At 29.3% G+C, this 14,364-nt stretch overlaps 1 protein-coding gene across 8 annotated transcripts in view; it reads right to left on the reverse strand.

Annotated features, from left to right (window-relative positions):
* hppy (MAP4K3-like protein hppy) overlaps positions 1 to 14,364 on the reverse strand; it is a 312,486-nt gene that overhangs the window by 44,352 nt on the left and 253,770 nt on the right. For all 8 annotated transcript variants that reach the window (XM_065514167.1, XM_065514173.1, XM_065514170.1 and 5 more), the window contains 3 exons: positions 14,264 to 14,362; positions 9,938 to 10,236; positions 9,048 to 9,135 (listed from right to left, as the gene is read on the reverse strand). In XM_065514167.1, coding sequence (XP_065370239.1) covers positions 9,048 to 9,135; positions 9,938 to 10,236; positions 14,264 to 14,362 — 486 coding nt within the window. The remainder of the gene's footprint in view (positions 1 to 9,047; positions 9,136 to 9,937; positions 10,237 to 14,263; positions 14,363 to 14,364) is intronic.

Consider the following 14,364-nt stretch of genomic DNA (forward strand, 5'->3'; position numbering starts at 1 on the left):
CACCAAATTATACTTCAAAATAAAAATTTTAGGTAAACAAAATTTATATTTTTTTTTCCAAAGTGGTTTTAAATTTTTTGGAAAAAATATTTTTCGAATTGTTTTTTAAAATTGAAATTTTTTTTTTTATTTATTTTTTTTTTTGTATTATTTAGCGAAAAAAATCTTTCGGGTTAAAAAATATTTTATCCGATTTTGACCCATTGTAGGTCCAACTTGTTCTTATATACGTCGTTGCAAAGGTCTTTGAAATATCTCTCATTAGATATCCTTATTGTCTATATTAATGACTTAGTAATCTATAAATAGGTCAAAAATCTAGGTTTTTTCCTTATATCTCTTTGTGGACTGATTCTCTCGATTTTAAATAGCAACCGAGCCAGAAAAATTCCGGAGATATTTATGTATGAATCGTGTATGTATGTTTTTTTTTTTGGCTTCGGAAAGTTGATTTCAACAGACAGACGGACAGACAGATCGACTCCGCTATCTATAAGGATCCAGAATAAATATACTTTATAGGGTCTGAAAATTATATTGTGGAAACTACTCACGTAGGTAAAGGGTATAAAAGTTAGTCGGGTTTAAATGAAATTTCACCTTGTCCCACTAGTATCGCGACAAGGGGTCCCCAAAGTAGGACACCTCGGGTATGTTAAATTTAAAACGATCCTATTTCTTCGTTTGTGTTCCGTAGCTGTCGTAGCTATCAATTATCTCATATAGCTTAGGAGATATTCGCATTTGAAAATTAAATTTTCAACATTTTTCCCACCCTACTCCAGTTTTTTGATAACAGTGGGTCCAAATATTTCCCTATTATCTCTATATTTCATTTATTGGTCTAAAAACAAACGTATATGTCAAATAAAACAAGTAAGAGAGCTATATTCGACTGTGCCGAATTTTATATACCATTCACCAAAATATACTTTAAAATAAAAATTTTAAATATTTTTAGGTAAACAAAATTCAATTTTTTTTCTAGTTGTTTTTTCGAAATTGTTTTTTAATTTTTTTTTTAAATTTTTAAATTTTTTTTATAAATTTAATAATTTTTTTTTTAATTTAATAATTTTTTTTTAATTTAAAAAAATTTTTTTTTTAGTTTTTAATTTTTTTTTATTTAATATTTAGTGAAAAAAATTTTGGTGAAAAAAAAAAATCGGGTTAAAAAATATTTTTTCCGATTTTGACCCATTGTAGGTCCAACTTACTATGGTCTTAAATATGTCGTTGCACAGGTCTTTGAAATATCTATCATTAGATATCAATATTGTCTATATTAATGATTTAGTAATCCAGATATGGGTCAAAAATAGGTCAAAAATCGAGGTTGTCCTGGTTTTTTCCTTATATCTCAGCCATTTGTGGACCGATTTTCTCGATTTTAAATAGCAACCCAGCCGGAAGAATTTCGGAGATATTGATGTATCATTCGTGTATGTAAGTTATTTGGGGGGCTTCAGAAAGTTGATTTCAACACACAGACGGACATGGCTATATCGACTCCGCTATTTATAACGATTCAGAATATATATACTTTGTGGGGTCGCAAATGAAAAATGTAGAAATTACAAACTTATATATACCCTTGCCACTCATGGTGAAGGGTATAAAAAGAATGGTTTAAAAATCATGACTGAATCCAAATTAACCCAGATATGCCGACTGTACTACATGTAGTACATGTTGTTATTGTTCACATACTTAGTACTCACCAATACCTCATGGGAGATTGTGTGATCGCATTATTTTTTGCTACTATTTTTGGATTATTGAATTTTTAATTTGTGATATTTTCAAATTGCCATTCAGTCATTATGGACATATCTCGTTTGTGTGGAAAGTAAAATTTTGTACATTTACAAGCGAAGAAATACAATATTTTTTTGGAATTTATATTTATGAAGAGTAGCTTAATTGTTATATGCATGAATGTTTCATTATTGCGTTTTAGTTTTGTTGTTGTGACCCCTATGTCCTATATATAGGACGACTTAAAAAATCACTTTCTTCAATAAATTTTTAGAAAACTATAATTGCACTGTTTATACCCTACACCACCATAGTGGGGAGGTTATTATGCGTTTGTACAGATGTGTGTAACGCCCAAAAATATTGGTCTAACACCCACCTTAAAGTATACCGATCGACTTAGAATCACTTTCTGAGTCGATTAAACGATGTCCGTCCGTCTGGCTGGTTGGCTGGCTGGCTGTCCATGTTAACCTTGTGCGCAGAGTACAGGTCGCAATTTAGAAGATATTTCGATAAAATTTGGTACATATAATTTGTTCGGCCTATTGAAACTGGCTGAAATCAGTCCATTATTTCACCTAGCCCCCATACAAATGTTCTCTCGAAATTGGACTTTATCGGTCATAAATCTTTAATTTATACACATCTGCTCAAAATAATAGATACACCAAAATTTATTTTTTAAAAACGAAAAAAAATAATGGTATATTGTAAAATTATAAAAAAAATTCAGTCGATTTTTATTTATAGTTAAAAGGAGAGTAAAAACAAAAACAAAATATTTCATAATTAATAATAAATATTATAAAGTAAATCAAATTTCTTAAATTTCGAAAAATTTGGTGCTCATAATAATAGATACATTTTTAAAAATTCTTATTAAACAAAAGCTAATAAATTTTATCTTAAAAAAATTAGTTTATTATTAAAGTAAAGCTAGTATCCAGTATATCCACCTTTGTTTTGTAAAACTTTCTCCACTCTTCTGGGCATACTGGATATCAAGTTCTGACACTTCTCCAATGGAATCTCGTACCATATTTTTTGCGTTTTCTCCCATAAATCGTCTTTATTTTTGAAAACTTCCTTCGAAAGCCTTATCTTTAATTCACTCCACAAGTTTTCTATTGGGTTTAAATCAGGGGATTGGCTGGGCCAGCTTAAAACAGGTACGTTATTCTCCAAGAACCAGTTTTTAACTAATCTTGAACTATGTTTTGGGTCGTTGTCCTGCTGGAATGTCCATATTAATGGCATATTTTCCGATGCATATGGAAGCATTACGTTTTCCAATATGTCTCTATACCCACTAGCATTCATGGTATCTTCTATTCGGAATATCGGACCAACACCATTCCATGAAAAGCAACCCCAAACCATTATGTTTCCCCCGCCATGTTTTACCGTCTTTTTTGTAAATTTAACGTGGAATTCTTTTCCTTTTGGTCGGCGTACATTTCTTTGGCAGTCGTTTCCAAACAAATTTATTTTTGTTTCGTCGCTCCATAAAATATTTCTCCATTTTTTTCGCCTTCACACCCGGACCATTGTAAGTGCTCTTTAGCAAATTCTAATCTTGTCTTGATATTTTTTTGGCGCATTAGTGGCACTTTTCTGGCAATTCTTCCCGGCAATTTAGCTTGTAAAAGACGACGACGAACTGTTTGTGGACTGATTTCGTTACATAGCTCCGCAGAAATAGCTTTCGATGATATGAAAGGGTCTTTTTTAACCATAAGGACGATCCGCCTATCTGTTTCTGGACTGGTTTTCTTTGGTCTACCGCGAGTTTCTCTTTTTTGTTTTTTAGATAAAGCATTTTGGACAAAATGTAAAGATCTTCCTATGCTCTTTGCTATTTCCCGTAATGATTTTCCTTGTTTTCTCATCGTTTGAACAATTTTTTTCTCATCTTCGGTACAATGATGATTTCGTCCCATTTTCTTCAAAAGAGTCCTATTTTTTATAAAATTGTTGCTAAAATTTAAATTATACTTACTGTTTCACGTAAATAGGAACAAAAAATTGCACAAAAAAAAAAATTGTATATAAACAAATTACAAATTACTGATGTGTATCTATTTTTATGAGCAAATAATTTTTTGTAATTCAAATAAATTCGTTTTTAAAAATCAACATGAAAGCAAATAGTTGCCAGATTTTTGACTGACATGACATTGCCAGATAGAAATTTTAATAATATGATGTATTCTTAACGCTTGCGAGGAAATTTTCAATGTTACCGCCATTTAAATTTTTTCCAATTAGGTGTATCTATTATTTTGAGCAGATGTGTATATGTATCTACACAAATTTCGCTCCAAATAAGTTTTATATATATAAAATTCATGTCACCAAATTTTGTTACTATCGGCCCATAATTAGTCATAGCTCCCATATAGACCCGCTTCCGAAAATCACTTTAACGTGCATAAATCGCTTAAAAATGCTGGTATACTCACAAAATAAACACATAATAAACTTTCATATAGACACAAATCACACGACCTAATTTCATGGTGATCGGACCATAATTGGTCATAGCCCCCATATAAGGTCCACTTCCGAAAATCACTCAAAAATATAAATTATTGAAATTTTAAAAGAAAAATGTTTTTGCTCTTTTACTTAGTGTAGGGTATTATATGGTCGGGCTTGACCGACCATACTTTCTTACTTGTTTTTATTTCTCATTTGCTTCCAAAATAATATAAAAGTACTTTTAAAATGATCAAGCTCAAGCCTTCGGCATATCTGGGTTAAACAAATTAAAAAAACTGATTTTCGATATTTTTTTCTTTTTATGTTATCTAAAAAATTTCTAAGAAAATATATAAGGAATGTATAATTTTTGAAAAGCTAACATCACACCAAATATTCTAAATGTAAAAAAGTTTGAAAATTTTTGATACCGAGGAGACCAGGTCCATCCAAATAACCCCCATTTTTTTATGGAAAATTCAACTTTAGGGCAAAAATTCTCAAATCGCATAGTCGGTATCAAAATATAGTAATCCATTTTAGATGGCCCTATATGTTGTTAATTATTTTGTAAAGTGTTCCGATAAACCCGATCCTGGTATGGATATTATGTCCAAAAAACTAAAAAAATCCCATTTTTTGGGAGTTTTAAAAACTTTTTTGGGACTTGCAGGATTCCTGATAACAAAATTCCACTTTCAATAAAAAAAATCTATATAACTGTAAAATTTCATTAAAAAATATTCGTAAATAAAAATTTAATTTCCATTTAAAAAATGTGTATCTTTGCAAAAACTCAATAAAAAGCTTTTTTTCTGATATTTTTCAAAAATGTATTTTATGATTTTTTTAATTGTCAAGCTATATATATTTTTGAAAAATAGACAAAACCCACTGTACATTAAAACCTTGATAATCCGGATAATTGTTTGCAGACCCAAATCCGGATTATCAAATTATCCGGACTACCGAATACAAATTTTAAACATTGTTCTTCATACAATGCTTTTAAAACACATATCTAATGATATATTATATTTACGCATCATTTAAATAAATGATTACATTTAAAAAGAACATTTATAGTATGTATGTACATTTTATAAAAAAGTATTAACATATTTCAATTCAACAATTCAAGAAAATAACAAAAACAAAAAATTATAAAGCTATTATTTTGCTTGGTAAAATATTCATTCAATGTTGTTTGTCGAGAATTGTTCAAACGTTTTTTTCCAAAGTTCGTATGAAATCCAGATTATAAAGTTATAAGGATGCAATCAATGCGTCTTTACACAATATGTACACAATGTAATGAAGGTCATGAGGTCCCACTTCCTCTTTACGCATGTGAAATTTCATTCAAACCGGACTAACCGTTTAGAAGTTACCGTCTTTTTCCAAATCCACATTAGATCAACCCAATAACTTGAAATAATATTCCCCTTTGATTTTTTTACCTTTTTGAAGGTAGTCAATGACCGATCGCCATAAATTTATTGGCTGCAAAACACACCTTCGCTTTAGAAACCCACTGTTAGATCTCTGATGTGTTGTGGTAGATCCACGGTTTCGAAATGGCGGAAAACTCGTCCATATTGCGCTTGAACAACGCCAAACATTACTGGGAAGTTGTTACACGATTGAGTTTGTGGTCGATTGTGAGCAAAGGCATTCTCATAATACTTGGTAATGAGAAATTTAATTTAAAATTTAAACCACTGAGCCATGTGAGATTTCAATGCCTTCCACAATCTCTCGCACTTTCAATCTGCGATCGGCCAACACCATATTGAAATGGATGGTGCAGAGTTGCCACAGTATTTATCAAGATTAGCCTTGGTTTGAGTGAAATTAACTTTTTTTCATTTTCTCTTCAAGTTATGTAGTAGTCAATTGTCAAAATGTGCCAAATAAGGACCACCCTAATACACACATAGGTACATATATAAATAAAGTTGAGTTTAGTGAAAGTAAAATTAAAAATATACTTACTACTAACTATTAATAGTTAAACTCAAAAAAAAAGTTATTATGTAATACACAAAATAAAAGTTTGTTCTATTTTTATTGACAATGTATGAGAAAAATCCATTAGAGATGAACACATACAGACAGATGTTAAAAAGGATATATACACACACACACAAAAAGACATATAGTAACTCATTGTTAACACATCTGACTGTTAATCCTGTCGTAAACAAGAAAGAGAGAAACTACATCGATGACATTATTAAAAAAAGTAGTTAAAACTAAAATTGTTGTCAATACAAAGTGTCATTATCACCGAACTTTCGTTAAAATGTCACATATTGTTGGATTAATAAATAAAACCAACAAAAATGTCAAAGATCTTAGCAGCTCGATCTATGACATTTTTTTTTTGTCAAACAGACAGAACACCTGTGTAGATTCTTGTAGTTACATAAAGGTTATGATAATTTTGTGAGTATAACATATCAGTTAACTTATTTAGTAATACGAGGCTACTACATTTATTTTTGAGAAAATATTAGTAACAACAAATAAAGACAGTACAAAAATCCGAACATGATTTGAAGTTGCCGCCATTTCAAAAAATCAAAATATTTATTAAATGGCTGATCTGATTTACATGACTCAAAGTTGGGCACGTCAACATAAATGCTTATAATCTGACCACCATTCCGAAATTTTAGGAGTATAATGAGTCTTTATACCCCTCTTTAGCTAAGGAAGTGGTTCTTTACATTTTGGTCGAAAGCCGACATATAACCATGGCAAGACTTACAAACGGACAAAAACAATGTGTCAGGATGACGTGTCAAATTAATACAATGTAATGCTTCATACTAAAGGCAACTATGAAATTCTAATGGAGCATCCACTTTCTCGACCATTATACAATATAATTTTAGTAGGAACTCATAATATGGGTATCAACTTCCAAATCTAGAGATTTGAAAGTTAAGATAGTTATCTACATGTTGGTCGAATGTAGACAAAACCCGAATATTTCAGGGTAAGTCAATGACTTACCCTGAAACCGGTCAAGAGCGGTTTAGCGTTGAATATCAAATACAAAAATTATTGAATAGATAATTTTCGTAATTAAAAACACATTTTTGTTATTTTTTGTGTTTCAATTACGAAAATTATCTATTCAATAATTTTTGTATTTGAATTTCAACCGATAACGAAAATTGTATATTCAATTGTCAAAATAATCAAATTCAAAACTCAAAATTCAATAGAAAATATCAAGAAATTTAGTTTTTGAACAAATGAATACTTGATTTAATTATGAAATAATTGAAACCAGTTCAATATGGGATAAATGTTTGAATTGAAATATAATTTTTTCTGTGCATGATGATTCTATAGCCAATAAATAGAAAGCATTTTCAAAAGAGATCCCAACACATCCGGTAGGAAAGCAGTCCGGTTAGCTCAGTACTCGGACTATTTGGTACGAAAAGCTAAAGCCATTGCAGATTTAAAAACATACAAGGCTCAAACAGTTCCTGGCACTCTGCTAAAAATTTAGAGGCAAAGACAATGCACGGAAATTGAAGTAAAAAAAAGTATAAAAAAATATATACCTTCTGCATAAAGGGTGAATAAATGTATGTTCTGGAAAATTTTTCGCAGCTTCCGGATCAAAATTTTTATGTTGCTGGTGCTCGAGGGAATATTGTAGAAAAGTTTAGAGCCCAAAAGCAGAAAATTTTCCTAAAAAGTTCTCAAAAGTTCGTATGACAATCATTATGCAGTTGCAGTAAAAGAAGCCAAACATTTGTTACAAAGGGCTCTATAAATACCAAAATTTACATCAAGGAATGTTTACAAAAGAGGATGCTTCCATTCATAAGACTTCTTTAGTGTCCATTTATTTTTGGCCTGATTTGGCATCCTGCCACTATGGTAAGTTGATATCTTCAACTGCTATGAATCGTTCCCTCTAACCCGCAAGAGTGCCTCAAGACATACATTACAAAACACCAGTTATCTCAAAATTTTTTTTTAAAATTTAACTGTGACATTAGTTACAGATTTGTTAACATTTCCGTCGAAGGTCGAAATACATGTAGTTTTTGTTTTGAGTGACATTTTTTTTTTTCAAAGTTTTACTAACTTTTAGTCGCCCGATCTATTCAAAATATTTTTTATTAGTTCTTTTTCATTAGTTTTTCAATAAAATCGTATCGTAATAATTGTTTTTTACGCCTAAACCGGTAACAATTCCCTGAGGCACTCTTCACCTTTTTACTCCTGGTTCCTAAACTTAATTTGCAAATAAATTTCTGATGGCTGTTCTGAGTTTATTGGGTCATAATTATCCTAAAAAAATTATTCGACAACTTTTTCAGATTTTTAAAGTTTGCGTATTATCAGGTCAGTTGACCTGAGTCTCATTAATCTATACACCTCCAGTTACTAACCAATGATAAATACGTTAATAATTACGACACTGTTATAATTTAAAAAATAAATGATTTTCTTAATTTGGAAAATTAGACATTCAACAGAGAATTATTACTTCAAAAAACTTAGTATTCAAAAAATTATGCAAAATTTCATTATAATCTATCAAATGCATTTTAATTACAATAACATTAAAGTAAAGAGAAATAATTTATGTCACTTTTAAACTATTTCAAATATTAAGCTTAAACTTTAACTGTTAAAATTAATAGTTAAATTGTAGATTCAAAAACCCATCCCTTCCAAAACATTCTTCTCATCACAATTACCAACCAACCAGCCAGCCAGCCAACCATCCCTTTACACATTCATTCATCCATTCATTCATTCATACGTACCTGTTTTTAAAGTATGATTTTGTGGTGAAATACCATTTGGCCTTGATGTCATTTTACTGGCAATACGTTGTGGTACACTGGCAACAGTCTAAACGAACATCAATTTTAGTTTTTTTTGTAGCCAGGATTTAAAACAAATAGAACAGACACGAAGGGATCAAGACATGAAAAATCCATTCCAATGTTGGTTGTAGTGTATGCAGTGTGTCAACATTTAACAGGTACACATAAATGTAGGTAAAAAAAAGAAGGGGGAAAGAAATGAGAAAAAAATTTATAATGTAACAATTAATTAGGAAATATTTTTAATTAGTTAAGTTTTTAGACAGCAACATAGTACATAATAACAAATGGTAAACAATTAACAATATATCTAAAAATAAATAAATATGTATAAGAAAATGCTGAAAGTAAATGTTTTGAATTTGAAATATTATACAAGTGAAATGATGATTTGTGGAGAAAATTAATTTAAACAATGAACATTTACTGACAGTTTCTATATCAAAAACAACTTCATACTTTGATTGAATTGTTGTTGCAGTAACAAAACATATTTAACTTAACTTGAGAGATAAAATACTTTAACATTGTTAAAATATTTGATGATTAAAAATCTATATTTTAATTTCTAAATTTGTTTTTAGTTCTATGAATCTCCAAGAAGTATGAGTATTCTCTATTTATTGATAAGAAACAAATATTAATCATACGCTCTTATTTGTTCCAATTTACCTTAAACACCAGGACGTATGATTATTATTTATATACAATTCCTATTAAATATTCCTCATACGCCTACCTTAGCTAATTAAAACTTTCAGAAACTGTCTTTTTTTGTATAATTAATTACCACAATTTAAATTTACATTTAAAAACTTTGCTCTTACCTCCTCATCACCATCCCAATTGTAGTAGAATTGTTGATTGGGATTCATGTATTTCTTAAGTAATTCTTTGGCCACACGCACCGACATCTCACCCTGTACGAAGGGATGCTGCAGCAGCCTTTCGGCTGTGGGACGTTTTTTAGGATTTTTCGTTAAAGCTGTTTTTACAAAATTATGAAATGTAGGACTCCATTTATCTTTATTACTAAGAGTTGGAGGTTTGAAACCACTTTTTGACATCAGGAACAAAGCACGCATGGGATGTAAATCAAACATAGGAGGTTGTAGTTCAGCCAATTCTAAAAAAAATAAGGAAATTAACAAATTAAATATATATTTATGCTATAAAACGAACACATTTCCAGCTATTTTTATTATACAAGTCACACAACACAAAATTAATTACCCAACCACATTAACCTTTTGTTAAAACTAATGAATTTCATAAAAATCAATATGTTTTGTTGCTACATTTTTTGCTCATAAATTTTTTTAGTACATTATAGTCATAAATCGAAAACTTAAGGAAAGAAAAAAAACACTTAAAATACTCCAGGACAAAAGAGAACTTTTTAATATATAAATTATTGTATTTTTTATTACTTATTATTGTCTCTGGTATGTGGTCACAGCATTAAAACGACGAAAACTCATAAAAATTGCAAAAATATTATTTTATGGGGAAAACAGTTTTGTCATAAATAATAGGGATTAAAATGGCAATAAAATAGTCTGCAAAATATTTGGCACATATGAACAAGTAGACTGATTAGAGTATTTATAAGTTTTATGTTTTGTTTGAAATGTCATTGTCTTAAGTGCCTGCAAAGAGGAAATTATGGAAGTAATAAAATATAGAGTCACTTTGTAACTCTCACTGTTATATTCCAATCAGGAAACTGTCAAGTTATATAAAGTCATATTAGTCATAATATGACTGTAGTAGAAAAAGGTTGTAAGTAATAGTAAAATTAAAGTGGGAACACTGAACTATAGGCTCAATAATTGGTTTTAAGGCAAAAACTCTACTTTTAAATTGAACTATTACTTTTTAATAACAACATTTTGTAGCTAATATTTTAATATACATAATAAAAAAAATTGAACCAGATGGCAATTTATGAATTCAAGCCAAGATGTCATTGATGCCATATATTGCTTCGTTAAATTTCTGAAATTGTACTAAAGGTTGTTTATTTAGTCCGATGTTGTTAAAATAAATGTATTAAAGTTGAGATTCGATTTCTGATGATTTTTCTTTAAACCAAAAAATTAGCTATTTTCACGTAAAAAATATATTTTTTGTTTCAATTTGTTATTATAACTCCGAAACTACTGATCCGATTAAAAAGCAATATATATGTGAAAATTTGTATATAGCATGGGGAAAATATTTTCAAAAGTTAATCAATCGAAGGAAGAACATTAACTACTCAATTTTATGTAAATCAAACAAAAAACTAAAATTTTGTGAAAATGGGCGAATTCTATTAATAGTGAATAAATTCGAAAAGAATCCGTCAATTTTTATGATCAATATCTCATTTTGTTTCCATTACATGTGGCTTTGCGATAAAGTAATAAATCTGAACAATTCTGCAGCTTTCGATTTTTCATAATTTTTTTAAAACCAAAAAATTTGCTATTTTCATGTAAAAAATATATTTTTTGCTTCAATTTGTTATTATAACTCCGAAACTACTGAGCCGATTGAAACGCAATATATATGTGAAAATTTGTAAAAAGCATAGGGAAAATTGTTTTCAAAATTCAGTCAATCGAAAGAAGAACATTAACTGCTCAATTTTATGTATATCAAACAAAAAACTAAAATTTTGTGAAAATGAGCGAATTCACTTAATTGTGAATAAATTCGAAAAGAATTCTTGAATTTTTATGATCAATATGTCATTTAGTTCCTATTACATGTGGCTTTGCCATAAGCAATAAATCTGAATAATTTCTGCCGCTTTCGATTTTTCATAATTTTTTTAAAACAAAAAAATTTGTTATTTTCAAGTAAAAAAATATATTTTTTGCTTAAATTTGTTATTATAACTCTGAAAATACTGAGCCCATTAAAACGCAATATATATGTGAAAATTTGCACCTAGCATGGGAAAAACGTTTTCAAAATTCAATCATTCGCAAGAAGAACATAAACTACTCAATTTTATGTAAATCAAACAAAAAACTAAAATTTTGCGAAAATGAGAGAATTCACTTAATTGTGAATAAATTCGAAAAGAATCCGTAAATTTTTATGATCAATATCTCAGTTGGTTCCTATTACATGTGGCTTTGCGATAAAGTAATAAATCTGAACAATTTCTGCCGCTTTCGATTTTTTATAATTTTTTTAAAACAAAAAAATTTGTTATTTTCAGGTAAAAAATATATTTTTTGCTTCAATTTGTTATTATAACTCCGAAACTACTGAGCCGATTGAAATGCAATATATATGTGAATATTTGCACATAGCATGGGGAAAATGTTTTCAAAATTCAATCAATCGAAAGAAGAACATTAACTACTAAATTTTATGTAAATCAAACAAAAAACTAAAATTTTGTGAAAATGAGCGAATTCACTTAATTGTGAATAAATTTGCAAATAATCAATCGATTTTTATGGTCGATATCTCATTTTGTTTCTATTACATGTGGCTTTGCGATAAAATAATAAATCTGAACAATTTCTGCCACTTTCGATTTTTCATGATTTTTTTTAAACCAAAAAATTTGTTATTTTCACGTAAAAAATATATTTTTTGCATCAATTTGTTATTATAACTCCGAAACTACTGAGCCAATTAAAAAGCAATATATATGCGAAAATTTGTACAGAGGATGGGGAAAATAGTTTCAAAATTCAATCAATCGAAGGAAGAACATTAACTACTAAATTTTATGTAAATCAAACAAAAAACTAAAATTTTGTGAGAATGAGCGAATTCACTTAATTGTGAATAAATTCGAAAATAATCCATCGATTTTTACGGTCGATATCTCATTTTGTTTCTATTACATGTGGCTTTGCGATAAAGTAATAAATCTGAACAATTTTTGCCGCTTTCGATTTTTCATAATTTTTTTAAAATAAAAAAATTTTCTATTTTCACTTAAGAAATATATTTTTAAATTTGTTATTATAACTCCGAAACTACTGACCCAATTAAAACGGAATATATAAACGGATTAAAGGTTATGTAGATCTCAACTTTTGTAACCCTTTTTGAGTTATCATTATTTATGTGGAGAAATGTCTAACAAAATTTATAATTTTACTTAAATTTTTTTTTTTAAAAACAATCTATCCATAGAAATGAAAAATTTTAGCATTTTTGTACTTAGGTAGCCATGATGCATCAAATCTATATAATGGTCAGTCAAGCCTTTTTTTTTGCTGTCGTGTGACTAAATGAGCCGTTTAACGTTTGAGTAACGTTAAAAAATTACAAACCTATGCTTCGTTTTTTTTGAAAAAATAGTTATAGTTGAAGTAAAGCCCTGTGAATCGATCTTAATAACTCAACATTAAAATCACTGTGCTGATTAGATATATGCAGAAGGCATTTCATTGTAGTTTCTCAGTTTCGAGCTTACACCTACTGCAATTGCTTTCGATTTTGGGAGAAAAATTTCGCATATTCGTCTCGTCGGGTATGACAATTGATCGGATTGACGAGAAGTAAATGAGGAAATAAATAGTTTTGACATGTATTTTGGAGAGGTGTCATTATGACCTTTTCTCACAAAATGTATCTTGAAACGTCATGCTGCTGGTGAGTGCTACAGTGCCATAATTATTGATTTGTTAAGGGTATAACTGATATCTAGTTTTAGCAGTCCTTGGAATTGTGACACGCACTCCTCAAATAATCGTTTTGAACGCATCTGTAATAACGGCACAAATATCGATCTGTTGGTCGCCTCGCAACTGTAATTTGGCTCATTCAGACATTTATTTGTGATGTACTGTTAAAGAAAGATCTCATTACAAGATCTCATTGCAAAACACAAAATTTTGGTGCAATATATGTCTCAAAAGATTCAAATCTGTGTTCATTTGCTCAAGATAAAATATGTTTTAAAAAAGATACAAAACTGTTTGCTTCTTAGTTAGATATCTATACTAAGGGATTTCAGGAATATTCTGAAAGCTAAGAGCCTTCTCTATTGATTGTCCAGCTTAAAAAAAATTATATTATACACAAGCAGTATTGTATTTTCACCTATAACTACTTATTACAAAATACTTGTAAGTAATTTTCATTTAAATCTACTTCAGAAAAATGTTTTGTCTAAAACACATTAAACCACTTACCAATTGCTGTTATACCACAAGCCCAAATATCACATAATTGATTATAACCACCCTTTCGTTCAACAGCAGCTACTTCGGGAGCCATCCAATATGGTGTGCCT

This window comes from Calliphora vicina, chromosome 5 (assembly GCF_958450345.1).
Source record: "Calliphora vicina chromosome 5, idCalVici1.1, whole genome shotgun sequence".
Taxonomy (NCBI): domain Eukaryota; kingdom Metazoa; phylum Arthropoda; class Insecta; order Diptera; family Calliphoridae; genus Calliphora; species Calliphora vicina.